Raw genomic sequence first — 17,733 nt, 5'->3', positions numbered from 1 at the left:
AGGAGGATTTGCAGACAATGACTCTTTGCCACTGGGGCAAAGTGGTTGAATGAAGCCGGGAAAGACAAAGCCCAGTAATAAGCTGGACATATGAGAGACAGAGAGGGGTTTAAGATCATGCAGCAACAAGGCTTTGATGCTCTCCTCCCAGGAGTGTCCCAGAGGATTGGGCAGGCTTTTGCTGCTTCATTTCCTTCATTCACCCCCCCTCCGTCACCTCTTGAGTTCCCTCTTCGCTCTGCTACCAGTGCGTATACGCACGCATTCGCACGTGTGCAAGCAAGCACAGCCTTCTTTTTTTTTTTCCTCCTCTGGAGAAACACAAGCTTTTACCTATAAAAGCTTCACCATCTTACAACTCCTTCCCCACCCCACACCTCCCCTCACCCCCACACTCACAGGTCCCCATCCTGTCCTCCGTTTGTTTACTTACTCCCTCCATAATGCAGGGATTAATTTCTCAAAGCCGATTTGAGCTGCGGCACGCTTCGGCAAAGAGCGGAGAGCAGAACTTTTGTGCTGGGGGAAGTTTCCCCTTCACACTAGCTTAGAGGTGGACTGCTCTCCCCTTTATGCCGCTCGCTTTAATCTTCACACGGAGCAGAGGGAGCGAGGGATAGAGGGAGGACAAGAAGGGGAGAGGGCTCTCAACACACAGCTGGGAATCGCTAATGTCTTTACAGAGGTGTCATCTGCTTTCCCATGTGCCTCTTTGAAACCTTGTGCTTCTTCCTTTACCTCTGTGGCATTTATTCCTCTTTCGTTTCTAGACTCCTTTTTTTTTTTAAAGAAGTTTTTGTTCTTTTTTTTTTTTTTCAACTGCCAAAGTTTCTTTTATTATAAGGTTGTACGTTATAGTTCAGATCCTAATGGTTCAGTAAAAGCTGTGTGGTGCTAAGGGTGGAGCGTATATGAGGCCAGGGCTGTGACTAAGGATTATTTTCATTCTTTATTAATGTCAAAAGTATTTTTACAACTAATTTAGTTTACAAAAATTTTGAAAATGGTGAAAAATGTCCATCACAAATTTCTGGCGCCTAAGATGACATCTTCATATTGCTTGTTTTGTCCGAACCAACAGTCCAAAAACCAAAATCTATTTCATTTTTGCAAAAAAAAAAGAGAAGAGTGGCTAATCCTCCAGATTTGTAAAGCTGGAACCTGCAAATTAGGGATGCAACTAACGAGTATTTTCATTTTCAATTACTCTATCAATTATTTTTTGATTAATTTTAGTCATTTAGTCTGTAAAACGTTCGCTACAATTTCTAAGAGAGCAATTTCGCAAACCAAAGATATTTCATTTTAAATTATATAAAAACAGAAAAGCAATTTTAATCAACTAATTGTTTCAGCCCTCCCTCAAATGCTTGGCATTTTTCCTTGATGAATGACTATTGATCTGCTCTCAAAATTGTCGTCAATGATCTAATTGATTAATCAACTAAGCAGGTCTTCAGCACTAGAGGCCTTATTCTTGGGCTTGATTTTTGGATTTTAGGTCATACAATCAATGCATTTTTAAACCTGATTTGCATCACGCTTGCTCTTGGAAGAATCCCTCCCAGTCTCCCCGTCCCAGTCTCATTTACAGTGAATAAACAGGCAAATCTGATTGAAGCTTTACGCTCGAACCGTGAGAAGCCTGATAAAATACCAACTAACACAAAACCCCCCCCCTCGCCACTGAGCAGAGTTACTGTGGGATATGTTGTTTGCATACTAAGACATCACACTCAGGCTAACAGCATTTATTATTTTGTACCACTAGGGAAAAGGGGGCAGATAGCAGTTGATTAAGCCCTCTATTCGGTTCATTTAGCATGTGTGCAGCTGCTAAGATGGCTCATGACCCAGAGCAGGCAGGAGTCAAGTGTCAAGGCTATTAGGATTTCATGATTCCTATTATGTAGATTGGAGCCGGCAATATATTTTTACAGCTGTATTCTTGATTTTAGTATTTATTTTATATCCAATATACAATAGTCATTGCATCATTTGTGTGGATGTTCATTTAAATAAATGCGTTTCTTTAGAGCAACCAGTTCTGGGTGTTACAGTTTTCTAACCCTGAATATTGATGAGCAAGACATGCAAATAAGTTTTTTTTTTCTCTTTTCTTCATCACATTACGTCTCAAATGTGAGTTAGAAATCTATGATAAGCCTCTGATAATGAATTACCCAAATCCAGTGTTACTGCACCGGGAGTTCAACTGCTGCTTAGCCCGGGTCTGCTAAGCAGCAACTGAAGGAGGTGATGTTTGATTGCGTGGGAGGTTTAGAAAGCAGCAACCAGCGATGGCTCAGAGATGAAACTCATTAAGTCTCAAACTCCAATCCTCAACTCCAATAAGACAGTAATATAAAAAGTATGGATTGCTGCTGCAGCAACGGTGTATGAAATAAAATAAAATAAAAATCTGAAATGCATGCTCGTACATCCACATACACATAATATGCACGCAAACACACAGTATTGTGCACACACTCTGACCCATGTGAGCAGGCGTAGAAGCACGTACCGGCACACTCACTTCTGCACACCCACACAGTTGCCCACAGCAATCCCAAACCAAAGTTAATTTGCATTTACAATAATTTCCCATATGCTCAGCGCTGATCTAAAGGTGGGCGTTGCGTAATAAAACAGTAAGTAATATAACCTCAGTCCCGGAGAGAGAGACTTAATAAGTTCACACGATAGAGCTGAAAGAGAGAGAGAGAGAGAGTGAGTAAGAGAAAACCATGAACTCCAGAAGAGGGCTTGGAGAGGTAACTGAAAGTTGAATTCTGTTGTAAGTGGATACCAGGCATTAAGTGCTAACAGATAAGTACAAGGGGCCTAGGTAGCCTTAAGGTAAGAGAAACAAGTAAGCTCTAAAGGCCGTTGGTTCGTTTCTTTGCACCAGAAGGGAAGTTAAAGGGTACAGGGATAATTGAAAGTTTATCATATTGACCTCATCCACCTTTGTTTACAGTATCAGCTGCTCAATGCAACTGCTGTGTTCTCTGTAGCAGCACTACTACTGATAAAAAACTCTGCAGGGTACTTTTAAACCAACACTATCTCCATGCCAAGTAAGAGAGATCTTTTTGTTTGTGTGAACTGATCGTTTAGACAGCTGTACAGCAAGTTTTTCTAGGAGAGAAGGCAACATAAAAAAAAAAGTATAATTTAAAATGTTTTAGATACCAATACATGCTGAATGTCGATTTTTTTTGTTGTTGTTCTGACGCTGTACATTCAAATGTACAAAAACAGATTTACAAAAAGGAAGCATTGGTAACAAGGTCGATATCTGAGGCCTGAATTTAGCGGAATTACTGTTTAGTCAGTAATTGTCATTCAAAGGTTTGTAAACTAGTGTCATTTTTGAGTTGAATTGTTACGATTTCAAGAGTATCGCAAAACTAGCGTTTCAAATGATAATACTTTCTAACTGTAATGTTACATGTGGTAGAGACCAGTATATTGGTTGAACTTAGCTTCTTGCAAATACATTATCTGTGTATATTTTGGCCAATAAGTCATAAGAAATGTCGGTACGGTAATAAAAAGGAATGTTTTGAGGTAATTTAGTGTTGTTGTTAAGCACTGAAGTTAATATTATGGCAGTAAGAAGTCCCGCTTAGTGCATATCTCAGTATTTGAGAAAAAAAAAAATTTTAAGGGATCATTACCAAAAAAAACTTCATGCATTTATGAAAATAATTACTATTGACTGACGTATAACAACTGGATTTTTTTAAACTCTCAAGTTTAAAGAAAATCCTGTCCAGTATCTGTCGGACTAGACTTACTACACTGTAATAAGTGGTTTTGATTTGAAGTTCACATTAAATCCCAAACAGAAGACAAGCAGAAAAGAACATTTGCTTATATTGGATTTTTTAATAACACATTTCAATATTGCAACAGCCATCAGAATTTCTTCTAACAGGTAAAAATCATCAAAAACTAACAAAAAAAAGAAACTTTTTTTTTTTCCAGTTTAATATTCCAAACACCAGTTTCTTGGCTATGGCCCTAAATTCAAACAAATAAAACCCTTACACAGTGAGCAGATATTATATTTAACACATTGTTCTTCAAACAAATTATAAAAATAGATTTAGCATTTTCAAATACATATTTACAGTATTAAACATCTATCATAATGGTCACATTAACAGAGAGGGGATAGAGCGGGGAAACAACTCAAGTTTCATTCATCGTGGTGACGAGGTCCAGTTTGTTGTGTGCTAGTGACTGCACGTGTGTGTCTTTGTTCGTGGGTGTGTGTGTGTGTGTGTGTGTGTGTGTGTGTGTGTGTGTGTGTGTGTAAAAGGGACCGTCGGAGTGTTTCTTCGGGATATGTTAACATGTGCGTGGAAACATCTATAAAGGACATATGAGTTTATTTATTTTGACAAAACGGTTACAGAGAGGAGAGTACAAGGAGAAAGAACAAAAAAACTCATTTTGTACCAAATACAAACCAGTTACAATATTCCAGTCAAAAATGTATGTACCTTTCATCGTGAAGCTGTATGATAATTAAATAATGCCCCGATAAACTTCTTCCTTTAAGTCTCCTGTAATTGAAATAGGACAGAAAAAGGCGAGGGACGGATCACTGTACAGAGAGAATTCTGGGAGTTAACTGGGAAAAAAAAAGTGCAGCCACATACAGTACTATGGCAGAGCGTGATAGTAACAGTAAATTAAACATGATAATCCAACAGCGAAAAAAAAAGACATCTTAATGACATTCTGTAATACTGAATCCATACTGCAACACACACATTGTAATTATACAGCAAATCCAATGATAATGGACCTAAAATTAACTGTAGCAGATCCAGTGTTCAAGAATACACAGATACTGTGTGCTGACAGTAAAAATCCCCCAGTGTTCCTCTCACTTCCTGTGTACAAAAACAACAAAAAATCTGTTTAGTATAAACTCACGGTCATATAATAAACTAACAAATATTCCAGGATGTAAACCAAAAAACAAGACAACTGCTTTGAGTAACTTTTTTTTCTTTTTAAATACTATAAGTTAAATAAACCTTCCTAACCTCCTTTCTTTTCTGGAGAGGTTTGTGTTAAACATAAATAAATATGGATAAATATCTGACTCAGGCCATCTTCCAGAGTCGGCCTGAGTTCTATACAGAGTATTAAACGTGGTAGTGAGAGAGGCTTTGGAGAGGAGGATTGTGTTACCAAGACGACATCCGGGCTAAAAGGGGAAAAAAATTCGATGTTTTCGGTGCACATAGAAAGACAACTGGAGAGCACGGAGGGGATAAAAGAAATATGGTGGAGAGTAGCGAAACAGACAGCGACGTACAACAAATTAATGAACAAATCAAACATGTTTTTTCAACCCTTCGCTTTACAATTGTATCCTGCAGCTTTTGTTTTACCATCACTAGCTCCGAAAAAACAAAAAGCAGGCTGATATTCCTGAAAGTACAGTATATCATCAACCCACAGCCAGTGAGTACACGTTATATGCTTTATTCAGGACCGCACTGTAAGTCAGCCCTGTTCGTTTTAGCCTTTTTTTGATGCCTCATTCAACTCTTGACATGGGACAGCTCAGTCTTGTTAACGGTTTACCACTGACAGCTGCTACTCTGAAACTGTGGTTTACCTTCCAGCCATGTTAAATCTTCAGAAATGTTCATTTACCGCCCCGATGTGAAATCAGCTCTGACGTACGACGATATGATTCTGCGTCCTCGTAATAAATCACTTCCTGTTTGATGTGAAATCAGCTGGCGCAGAAAGTCATTTTTTGTCAGTCTCATCTCAGGCCAGTAAAACAGTTCCTGGCTTCGTCAGTATTGTTTCTGAAATGTTGTGGTAAAGGGAAATTCCACCCAAAATGTATATATGTGTCATTGAACACTGGTCCATAAGCGGTGTGTGTTTGCAGCGTAGTACATCTCTGCCTCTCCTGAGGCTCGGAGGTCAGCGTCAGACAGAGCCCGTTCTAGTAGAGACAATATGTCATTTGTCTTTACGCACTGATCCAGAACCAGTGAGATGCAGCTGACACAGTTATTGAAGGTCAAAGTGCAGATAGAGGTCACAAAAAGAAAAGTCACATGACATCACTCCTCTGCTACCCCCCCTCTCCCCTGATTACGTCAGGAACGCTGCTCGTCTCGGGAGGGGACTCATAGAAAAAAAGGAAGGAAGGAATCAAGGAAGGCATGAGGAAGTGTGGGAAGGAGGAGTAAATAGAGGAGTGCAGTTAGCTGAAAGATCTGTTCATCTTTCCTTCAGTCTGGAAGAGCTCTCTCTCTCTCTTTCTCTCTCTCTCTCACTCACTCCTCTTCTCCACCCCATCATCATCCATCTGCACGTATGCGTGAGTCTGCAGCAGCAGCGTGAGACCGGGTGTGTCGACTGTTTCTTAGACCTGCACACCGCGACCGTGCATTTGGATGACTTGGGCTCTGAGGGTCTGAATGGCAGCCAGTATCAGCTTCTGGTGCTCCAGGGAAGTGATGCCAAGGCTCAGCACATCTCTGTGAACACGGAGATTAAGATTTACCAAAATGAATTCAAAATTTGTAACATTTATTTGTAAAATGTGTGTCAGTGGGGTGGAAAAGATGTTTCTAATAATGTCATCCTTAGGTTTCCAGTTGTAAATGGTGCTGATTTTATCATTTTTTATAGAATTAAAGTTTTATTTCACCAACAGTTGTAATAATTTCTTAATCATTTCTTGAAAGTTTCCTGGAAATAACTATGTAATTTGGTGTTAAGTTTAGAGAAAGTAGTAACAATGTTAGTTGTGTTGAGTTGCTGAATTCTAGAGAAAATTCCTTGAAAGAGTTGCTCAATTTAAACAATTTACCAGTAAAAAATATTGGGCTAACCTGCTGTGCACTGATTAAAATACTCCAGGTTAAAGTGAAACTTTGGTATTTTTCCAACCTAGACCCTATTTTCCAATCTTTTTGTGTCTAAGTGACTAATGAGGACAACAGTTTTTGAACAATTGGTCCGGTATTGAGCGGGAGCACTTCAGCCGGCAGCCATGAAATTGGGCTGCGGTGTAATCCGACGGGGCAATAGCACCCCGTCAATGTACGTTCACTAAAAGTGCTTGTTTTTGCCACCGACAGGCTCAGATTGTTATTATAAGTGTCTGACAACATTATGGAAAGGACCATACAGAGAAATAAAATGTTTCTCTTTTCCTTTCACTCTAACCAGGTCTCACTCAAGGAGAGTTAAGTTGTTGTCGAAATCAGCTAAACATTCAGCCATTACATCTTTTAATTAAAACTAAGCTATGCTTTCTGTTTTCCAACACAACAAACTCCTCACAGCACTCCTCTCTCCGACTCTGTCATGGCTAAATATTTAGCTGATTTCGACAACAACTCAACTCTCACAAGATTGCAGAATGTGACTTCTCCTTTAGCAAGACACAACAACAAACAGACCGGATCAAGCGAAAGATAAGAAATACGTTTTATTTCTCTGTATGGTCCTTTCCATAATGTTGTCAGACACTTATAATAACAATCTGAGCCTGTCGGTGGCAAAAACAAGCACTTTTAGTGGACGTACATTGACGGGGCGCTATTGCCCCATCAGATTACATTGCAGCCCATTTTGTGGCCACCCACTGAGGCTTTTTTGCTCAATACTGGACCAACTTCAGAAATTGTTGGTCCCATTAGTCACTTAGACATAAATGGATGGTAAAATAGGGTCCAGGTTGAAAAAACACCAAAGTTTCCCTTTAAACTAGCTCAGCATTTAATTGGAATTAAATAATCAGAAGTGTACCAATTGAATATTGTCTGTATTTCACCTATAATTAATGCCAAATTGTATTGTTCTATCCAGGAAGCCTTGAAGAAAATAATCAGGAATGTACAGACCTGTAAAATAAAGCAGTAACAAGCTGTCCATAATTTTAAATGTCAAATGAATTGGAATTATCCAGAAATTCAGAAATACAATAAGACTGATGTCTATCTAGTACATGTATGGAGCGTTTACATCTGAATGATGAATGGTAGCTGTCAATTACAGCGATAAAAGATAAAAAATAGTAGTCCAAAGTGTCTGACTAATCACTGGTGAAGATGTTGCAAGTTAAATGTGAAGTTAGACTCCCATTTTGTATTTTGATATTTTTTTCCCTATGCATCTGTCACTCAAAGACCCTTTTTAGATGTGGAAATATTATCTTTAATTATCAAGAATGAAAAAAGAACCATTTTCAAGAAAAAAAAGTAGGCATTATCCACTCCACCCAGTCATTTAATTATTCATGCAGTTATCTCTTCAATTATTTGTTCTTATTCTTTGCCAGCCTCTCTAAAACAGGAAATGAAAGGTTACAGAGACAGAGCTACTCACTGTACAGTCATTCGTGCCACAGACTCCAAGTAGCAGTATCCTGCAGCAGTGAAATTGTCCTTGTATCGGCCCATGTCCACCGCATCCAGCCACTCTCCTACTGAGTTAAATGATGGGAAGGAAGGTAGAGGCCTCTCTGCTAGCGTAATGGATGAACTCAGGGTCCTAAAAGAGATAAAATACGGTTGAATGATCAGAGATAGGAAATTTACTGAAATGTAAACAGTCAGTTCACACAGAGAGACTGTACACAGCCCATTTACTGAGCCTATATATCACTTGAGCTTACCTGCGTGCCAGTGTGGAGGAGCCAATGCCATCAGGTGAGCGAATGCTCTTGCTGAGGGCTGAGTGGATCTGGCTGAAGCTGGGTCTCTCTGTCCTCTCCTTCTGCCAACAGTCCAGCATCAACTGATGGAGATGTGGAGGGCAGTTAACCGGAGCCGGCAGCCTGAAACCATCCTCGATGGCCTTGATCACCTATATCATTTACACCAAGAAAGGAAAAGGAAATCGATAACATCAGGTCACAAAATCTGGAATTAGTGTTGTAATTTTCTATTTCTTATATTTCAATTGGATTAAATTCCCAAAGAGCATGACTTTGACTGTAAGGGCTGTTTGGGAGAAGTGAATGAGAATGTAGAAAAATTTCTGTCCTACTTAAAAAAGTTGAGTAAGGTATTTTAAAACATTTTTCATTTACAATGGTGTTGTTCAGTTGACATTAATAGCAAACTTTGGACAGTACAGGCAACCTCGCCAACCTTTATGTGGATAAATAAGAGTGGAAAAGTGCTGGTGTTTTCATTTTCTCTTCGCTAATTACACCTCCTACAACGTTCTATTGCACGGCTTTGCTTTTTGATAATTGTGCTTATATTGAGGTAGCGTCCTTTTAAGGTCACCTTACGAGCCGGCGCCGACTGCATAATGAACCAAACTTTAAAGAGCAATATTGCTTGCCTAAACAATATGAACTGAATACAAATCTGCAGTAAGGTCTTGACAAAAAAAAATATACTACAACACTAAAGTGATACAGCAAATACCCAAACATTATCAGAAAGAAAAGAAAGGTATACCTGAAAAAACTGAACAATATGAAATCTTGCATGACAGACTGCTTTTGTGGATTGAAAGGTCACTTAACAGGATATTCAGTGTCACTTAGTGTTACTTCACAGGATATTTGATGGGGTATCACATTAGCTGCGCTCATATCAGCAGAAAATTGTATTAAAACGTTTTAATTTCCTATAATAAAATATGTTGTAGGCCTGTGGATTTAAAAACCAATAATGGCTGGTTTAAAGTAGAGGAGGAATTACACAAACGAAACAGACTATAAGAGTCAATATTTTCTCAAAGCTGATGTATTACTTTCAGATCTATATTTATATTCTGGGGCTCTTATCTTCTACCAGTCCTTTATGCAGCCCCTCAGTTAAGCCTCTGTCTGAAACAGGCCATTTTAACTCCTGTCTCTTAAAGGCCCGCCTCCCGATGAGCCCACTCTGTTCTGATTGGCCAGCTTCAGGACACTTCCTCCTGCTTCGGAGGCTTCGTAAACAAACAGTAGTAGTAGGATTTCACTTCTTTTTTCCTCTTCTTTACTGGAAATGGAAACTTCAGTACATCTGTACATGTTCATGGCAAAATCGGATCCAAAATATACGAGTGGACAATGCAAACAAGACATGGAATAACTTTAGCAACAAAGACTATTGAACGGACGTCTGTTTGTGGGCATGTGCGAATGATCTGATGTCATCACAAGGAGGAAGCAGAGGTAACATTGCAAATGAAGCCTAGCTTTTGACTTTTAGTTTTCGTTTTAGACCTTTGACCATATTTCACATAGACATTTGACATCATAACAGTATAAAAAACAACAGAAAATCACAAATGTCCCATTTAAATGCTCTTACGATACCCTACCCCACTCTAAAAGATGAGCAACTAAATACAATATGAGTCTTAGAAAATGATTCATCTCATCTCAGCGTTTTTCATCTACTTATGTGAAACCTCACTGTCTTCAAATAGCAGAGCATAAAAGCATCCAGACTCCCTCAATGTTCCTCGCTCCTCCATCAAACTAATGTCCCCATTCAAAAACTATTCACCATAACACCTCACAAGAGATTTCCTCTCAATATGTCTGGGGACATGCAATCCGTCCTCCTCCTGAATCACTCTAAGAAATACAATCTCCTGAAAGGAGGAAATAAAGTCAGAGCATAATCACAAAAATGACATCCATCAGCAGCATTATTTCCTAAAACACTCTCTTCTCTTTACCTAAACTCACCCACCACCCCGCTCCGCCATCCTCCCGGCCCCTTAAGCTCCTATCTCACTAAAGAGCATTCATAAAATGCTTTTCAGCATTTGACATTTTCCATTTAATCAAAGTTGGTAGGTAAAGGGCACGGTGGATCACAGGTGGACAGGCCAACCAACAATTCCGTTATGATATAATGTATCAATTTAAAGTGGATTAATATCCCCGGCGCTCTACAAGCTTGACCTTTGCCCTCGCAATTGGAAAGTTTGATAATATGAACTACACTGAGAGGAAACTTTCTGCTGCTTTGTGAAAAGGGCACTGGTGGGGGGAAAAAAAAAAAAAGACTAAAAAGCTTACTATTCTTGTGCATGCCGAATAACAAACGCATAGTAATTGTGGACATTCAAAAAATGGAACATGTTAATAATCTGTTGCTTTTTAACTACGCACCTGCCTGCATAAAGTGTTGGCATTCTTTTATGATGACAGTAATTTGAGAGGGCATTAGCATGATGAAGCCTTTGGACTTGATGAACAATAATGACTCTTAAAACGATCGCCATCTTCTGTATTATTTTTCAGTGCTCTGTGTGTTGTGTGCTCAATAAAAAGTAGTCACAAAGAATAATCTGCTCCCTGCTGCCTCTTCTGCAGACTTGCATCATACTTTCAGCTGCACTTTAGAGGTATGACTTCCTTCAAAAACTAGACCTAAAAACCTTTTTTCTTTATTATATATTGAAGGAATAAGAGGTAGGAGTGACGACAGCAAAATAGAGCACCCACCCACGCTGACTTGGAAATAATAGGTTGCTTCTGACAAGGCGCCTGGGTCCTATCGACTGGACAATCTCTTCAACCCTTAAAATAGCAAATGCTTTACATTTCCCAAAAGAGGCTGAATTTTTTTTTTTTTCTAGAGGGATTTTCAACACTTTTAAGAGCAGGATGACACTCGAGGACAGGCGGAGGCCACTGGAAGGGGGTCAATGCGTCCTTATGAGAAAACAGGATTGGTCATGGAGCTGATGCAGACTTAAAGAGGGGACTTAGGCCCGGCAAAAGCTTTCAGAGGTACTGTGGCTTCTTGGCTTTCTGTTAATAAGATCCAAGCTGGCTATGGATAGAGTTCACTGATAAAGAGAATCAGAGGGAGGTGAAAAAGAGAGGGAGACTGGTAAAGTACAGATATTTAGTAAAAAAAAAAGAAAAGAAAACAGAGGCAGGAATATAAAGGAAATAACTGGAGAGATTAATGGAAAGCACCGTCCTATCTTTCTCCTTTCTTATACACACTTACATCCTGGTTGCCCATATCCCAGTAGGGTCTCTCTCCATAGGACATGACCTCCCACATGACAATGCCGAAGCTCCAGACATCTGAGGCTGAAGAGAAGCGATGGTACTGGATGGCCTCCGGAGCGGTCCACAGCACTACACTCTTCCCGCCATGCTGGATGTGATGTGAGAACGGGAGAGGTAAGACGTGGAGTAAAAGGGTGCAGAGAGTTCACAAAAGTAAAGCTTTAATATTCTCTTTGAAAAGCTTTGAACATATTTTCAGTAGATCAAAAGAATATTTAGAGGCCTGGATTCACCTTGAGTGGAACCCAAAAATATCCAGGGAAATATAGTGTAGAAATTGATTTTTTTTTTTTTTTTTTACCTTGAAAGCTTAATTGTATGACCTCAAGTGAACCTGACATGACTTGTGTTAACTCATATTTGGTCAAATCTCATTAAAAATGTCACCTCTACATGTGTGAGGTTCTTACCGATGGGAAGTTGAGGGTCATTAATGAGGAAAGTAGAACATAAAAACACAGAATTTAGTATTTCCAGAAAAATAAACATGGTTATCTCTTACCAGTGTGGTGTAGATAGCCTCTATCTTGTCTTCCTGAAGAGGTCTGAAGCCAGACACCTTGCAGCCCAGATTGGAGTTAACCAACACCTGAGAGTGGGAAAACAAAGGGATAAGCATTGGTTATATTCAGACAGGAAACAATCTCAGTATGAGAGCTCATCACCCTGGTGGGCAAAGCTCTTATCGCACCGGGGACAATTGATAGTCTAAAAGAACAAGTGTTCCTGTTCATTTTCTGCAATGTGACCACTGCATTTGCAGTTTGACAGACGGGCTCTTTTAGGGGACAAACAAAAACAAAACAAAAAAAAAAAACCTGGACGTGACAAAACAATTTTCTTGTCGTTTTCAGCTTGGTGTATTCCTCTAATAAAAACCTACAGGCAAGTGATTGTCAAAGATGTTTGCAGACAAGGACAAATTGTATTCTATAACCCACCTGCAAAAACCTGCCTGAGACATACATCACCCTACACCCTCTCCGCTATCATCTCTTCCCACCTGCTCCCTTTACCTTGTGTGCGGCCAGCCGTTTGTGGACGAAGCCCATTTCGGTGAGGTACTTCATCCCTGATGCCACACCAGTCAGCATATCCATCAGCTGCATTACACTCAACTGGCCTTCATGTTTCTGAGGTTAGGAGCGGCAAAAGGAGAGGCAGAGAAGAGGTAGGAAAAGGGAAGGAGCGGAAAAGAAAGCAATGAAGAGAAAGAGAGGATAACACAGAGGGGAAGGAGAGACAGAATATAAAAAAAAGGATAGTAACATGAGCGTATAGTACGTAGTGATCCAAAAACACATCTGTTACTACAGTACAATGTTGTGCTCACTGAGCTGAATCTCTTTATTTGGAGAATAAAAACAAACAGGACATTAATTCATATCATTATAAACCACGCCGCAGTGGTTCAGAGAGCAGAGGGGCACAAACAGTTTACAGAAGCTCTTTGAGCAGAAACACTCCATTTGTGTGATTAATTATGTACCTTTTCCTTATTACTCTAATAAGCATTAGAATAATAAGTACTGTTGCTCTAGGACTGTCATATATTAGTAAATTTAGGATCATTATTACACAAAATGTCTTGCAATATTGTGCGCAAGAGCTCAAAAACAGAAGATAACGGCTTTATTTTGGTATTAGACAAATGCAAAAAAACCCAAAAAAACCCCACTTTTGCACATAAGCTATATGAATACATACATATATATTATACAAAAGCTTACCCTAAGGAATGAATCTAAGGCTCCATTAGACATGCTCTCCTCTATGATCATCATGGTGTTACCTGGACAAAGGCAGACAGCAAGACAGACCGTATGAATCGAAGTTAAAATTGGGATAGAATGTAGAGAATCGAGAGGAAAAGTCAGAGCAAGTGAGAGCGGTAATAGAGACAGAGACACGGAGAGAGAGAGAGTGGGGAGAGATACAATAAAGTGAGTCTAGTCCACTTGGCAGCACGGCAGGCATTGTGCAAAGCCATTCTTCACCCAGTGAACTGTGGTGAAGCCGGGAGAACCTGTGTGCTGCCCTGGCTGTCTCAGCAAGTTTAACGACCCTCAAATACTCAAGCCTGCATGCACACACACACACACACACACACACACACAATCTGTGCACAACAATACACACAGAGCAACAAAGTCCAGGTATGCATGATCATATACACATGCATGCGTGCGTGCACACACACACACACAGTGTGCCCAGGCACAGATGGCAGGAATCCAGCAGTGCTATGAAGTGCACAGAGAGGGAAAATAAGACTGCAGCAGTTGGAGGAGAAAGGAGGAGTGGATTATGGGAGGCAGGCACATAGGCGCTTGATAGATATGTAAACAATTTGATATCTTATATAAATATACATATCCTGAGATAGGATGATAGGCTGACAGTTTGTGCAGGCCAGGCAGTGTAAAAATATAATTTGAGAGTTCTAACATCCACAATTCATGGTTTGCCAGTATTTCTGGGCTTTCAGAAAACTATTTGGAAAGGTTACCAACAACAGTGGGGAACTGTGAGTCAGCACAGAGACACTGCCATCATTTAATTAATCCAAGTTGGAGAGTGGATCAGTGGTTTCACTATGTGCTGGTGGGTTGCAATTTGCAAGTTGGAATGAAGGCCACAACCAAGGACCTACCAAGGAAGTCTATCATTTGTGTCATCTGCTGTTCTGTTGCATACTGCACTGTGTGTGAAAGGATGTAGAGATGCAGAGAGGAGGGAGGGAGGGAGAGAGGATACGCTGGAGAGGGGGGTGCTGCAAACAGAGAGGATGGAGTCAATTCTTACAGCCATACACACTTAAAAGATCTTAATTTTGACGAATACTGAAAGTCCCTGAATCTTACTGTACTCTCCTGTCCTGCTTAAGACAAACAACCTCTTGTATGTACCCAATCAGGTTGCCAGAACAGTTCAATCATGTATGAAAATGTTTTATTACAACATGACTAGTTAAAGGATAGGTTCACAATTTTTCAAGTCTGGCTTAAAACAATAGTCAGGCACCCAAATGAACATTGAAACTGATTTTTCTTAAAAATCATTCCTCCTGTTTATTGTCCATTAAGATACCTCCTAATGTGCTTTCAGTGTAAAATCCTTGTCTTTTGCAAATATTTATTTAAGGGTTTATCTGAAGCTTACATGAGGCTTCATTCCCTCTTTGTGTCTTAACGGACAGTGTTTTTCTGTTCGGCTGCAGTGGAAGGAGAGTAACAAAAAGATAATTTAGCACTAAAAACACTGTAGCATCTACTTGATTTGACTAATTTGGGCAGGAGCTTCATATTGGCTATATTTTTGCACAGAAGGAGGCTTGTGGGTCCCTCCCCCTTGTGGGTGTGGTGGTGTATGTATCTACAGAGACCCTGTCCTCTGCCTGTATTTTCTTATTATTTTGCCATGTTCAGCACGTTTCTGGGCATCAGCCTTTGGGCAGTGGGTTTGTAGCCTCCAGCCAATAACAGCACTCAGAATGTTAGGTTGAGACTCTTAGCATAGCGACCAAGTAACATCGCTCCCTCCGTCTCTTTCCTCTGCTCTGCTCTACTCTACTCTACTCTCTGTCTCTGTGTCATGGATGCATCAAGAGCTGCAGGTCTGTGTGTCTATTTGATTGAGGGCGGGGCTGAGCTACACACACGCAGAGCAGAGAGGCCACAGCGGACAGGATGAAGCTCTGCATTCACACAAAATCTGGCAATGCGGCACCTTCCTGCAGGGTTATGCGGAGGTGTGGGTGTTTTTATTTGTGCTTTAGAACCTAACTGTGGTGAAACAATAAGAAAATAACATTTTATTTATCTAATACACTGATTTGCTCTCTCTCTCATTGAGCTGGGGAGGAAGGGCTAAGTGTGAATGCTGTGTGTTTACAAACACCAACCGGCAAATCCTGCACAGTGTGCCTTTAAGGGAAAAATAACATTCTTGTAAAAAAAGAATCAATCAGCAAATGCAAGCAGCTCTGTCTAACCTAACACTATGTTTCTCATGTTTCCTTCAAAAAAGGTAACAAAGAACCTTATTGCATTTTCCATAATCCTATTACCTATAATCCTGGAACTGCCAGTAAGAAGATGGGAGCAAATGCTGGGTCACGAAAGAGGAAGCTTTTCTGGTTAATGACACCCGTGTTTTTTTATATGGCCTTGAATTAAGGCAGGAGGGAGTTGGGTGCTGGTTGCTAGGTGTGGTGGAGGGAAAGAAGAGGGCTGAGTGAGGATCTGGTGGGGGGTAAGTGATGTAAAGCAGGTGATTTGTAGTCCAACAGTATGTGGGTGTGTGCATGTTTAGTGTTTGTGTGCATGGATGTGTGATTTCATGCCAAGCAAAGAGGCAAGCAAGCAGGTGTGTGTGTGTGTCAGTGATAGTGAAAGACAAAGTGAGCATATGGGACTGCCTTTGTGTGTGTGTGTGTGTGTGTGTGTGTGTGTGTGTGTGTGAAGAAGCAGGCACCTGAGTTGTGTGTGTGTTCGTGATAGTGGGAGAGATTGGAGTGGATCTCGGGGCCCCGCTGGGTCTCTAGCACCAATTACTGTACCCTGCACATCTGCTGCCATCCTACTGAGCACAGAGTGTGTTCGGGCATCATGCCCACACACACACACATACGCACACACCACACTGAGCGTCACTGCAGCAGTAACAAAAACTTCACAAACTCTTAAAAGCTTCTCCCTTCACCTGCCATTCCCATTAACCTCTACCTCATCTTCTCCGTCTCTCGTGTGTCTTTCTTCCGTCTCCTCCCTTCAAGTTTATTTTTCTTCCCCTCCTTCCATCCTGTTTTCGCTCTAGGACCTCAATTGCTATCTGTCAGCGGAAAATGGGCCTTGATGTAGCTTGGCTGCTAGCGTAAGGCATCCATCCCGCCAGCTCACTCTCTACTCTTCAACCTTTTCTTCTCTCCCATCCTCTCGTGCCGCCCTCTTCGCTGTGAGCGTTGACCCCCTCCACGTGTGTGATATTGAGGTGGTTGGAGTGTCCCACTGCTCTTCCCTCTTCCCTTCTCCTGTCTATCACTTTTGCTCCTCCTTCTTTTTCCTCCCATCTCTCTCCATACTCAACACAAGTGATGACTCCCTCTGTACATGCGATATCGAAACGGTCAAATTCTAATTCCCCTTTTTTTTACCTCATTCTGCTACCCTGCTTTTCCTACAGCCTCTCCAATCCTGCATCTTGCCTCACTTCCTTTTTCCCCCCATTCCTCCCTCTTTGGTAATGGAGGTGGCACATTCCTCCTTTGATACTTGGATTTTTTTTCCCCCCTCCATGCTTCCCCCAAAACTGTCTTTCATCTCCTGCTTTCTGCTTCATCTCCCTACCGTCCTTCCTCCTTACCAGTGGTGATGACTCCCTCTAGTCGGATGATGTTGGAGTGGTCGAACTGCCCCAAGATGCCGGCCTCGCTGAGGAAGGAGCGGCGCTGTTTCTCAGAGCAGCCGGCCCTTAATGTCTTTATGGCCACTGGCAGCTCTCTTTTACTGGGCAGCTTCAGGCAGCCGCGACACACCTCCCCAAAGTCACCTATAGGGGGAGACAGGCAAACAGAGGTCATGATCCCTTTTTGGTAGATGAACAGCCAGACAGAGCAGAGAAATAACAGGACAGGATGTTGCAGGTCGGAGTGATGATATGGAATAATATATGCAGAAAGATCAAAA

At 40.9% G+C, this 17,733-nt stretch overlaps 1 protein-coding gene across 1 annotated transcript in view; it reads right to left on the bottom strand.

Annotated features, from left to right (window-relative positions):
* Window positions 1-4,383: 4,383 nt before the first annotated feature.
* LOC121912715 (ephrin type-A receptor 10-like) overlaps window positions 4,384-17,733 on the bottom strand; it is a 154,555-nt gene continuing 141,205 nt past the window's right edge. The window contains exons 11-18 of the mRNA XM_042435059.1: window positions 17,411-17,596; window positions 13,777-13,838; window positions 13,063-13,179; window positions 12,549-12,635; window positions 11,982-12,134; window positions 8,678-8,868; window positions 8,389-8,553; window positions 4,384-6,530 (exon numbers count right to left, since the gene is read on the bottom strand). Coding sequence (XP_042290993.1) covers window positions 6,416-6,530; window positions 8,389-8,553; window positions 8,678-8,868; window positions 11,982-12,134; window positions 12,549-12,635; window positions 13,063-13,179; window positions 13,777-13,838; window positions 17,411-17,596 — 1,076 coding nt within the window. The 3' untranslated portion in view covers window positions 4,384-6,415. The remainder of the gene's footprint in view (window positions 6,531-8,388; window positions 8,554-8,677; window positions 8,869-11,981; window positions 12,135-12,548; window positions 12,636-13,062; window positions 13,180-13,776; window positions 13,839-17,410; window positions 17,597-17,733) is intronic.

The sequence above is a fragment of the Thunnus maccoyii genome, chromosome 15 (genome assembly GCF_910596095.1).
Source record: "Thunnus maccoyii chromosome 15, fThuMac1.1, whole genome shotgun sequence".
Taxonomy (NCBI): domain Eukaryota; kingdom Metazoa; phylum Chordata; class Actinopteri; order Scombriformes; family Scombridae; genus Thunnus; species Thunnus maccoyii.
Note: the sequence above shows the minus strand (reverse complement) of the source record. Positions and strands in the feature narration are given on the sequence as shown.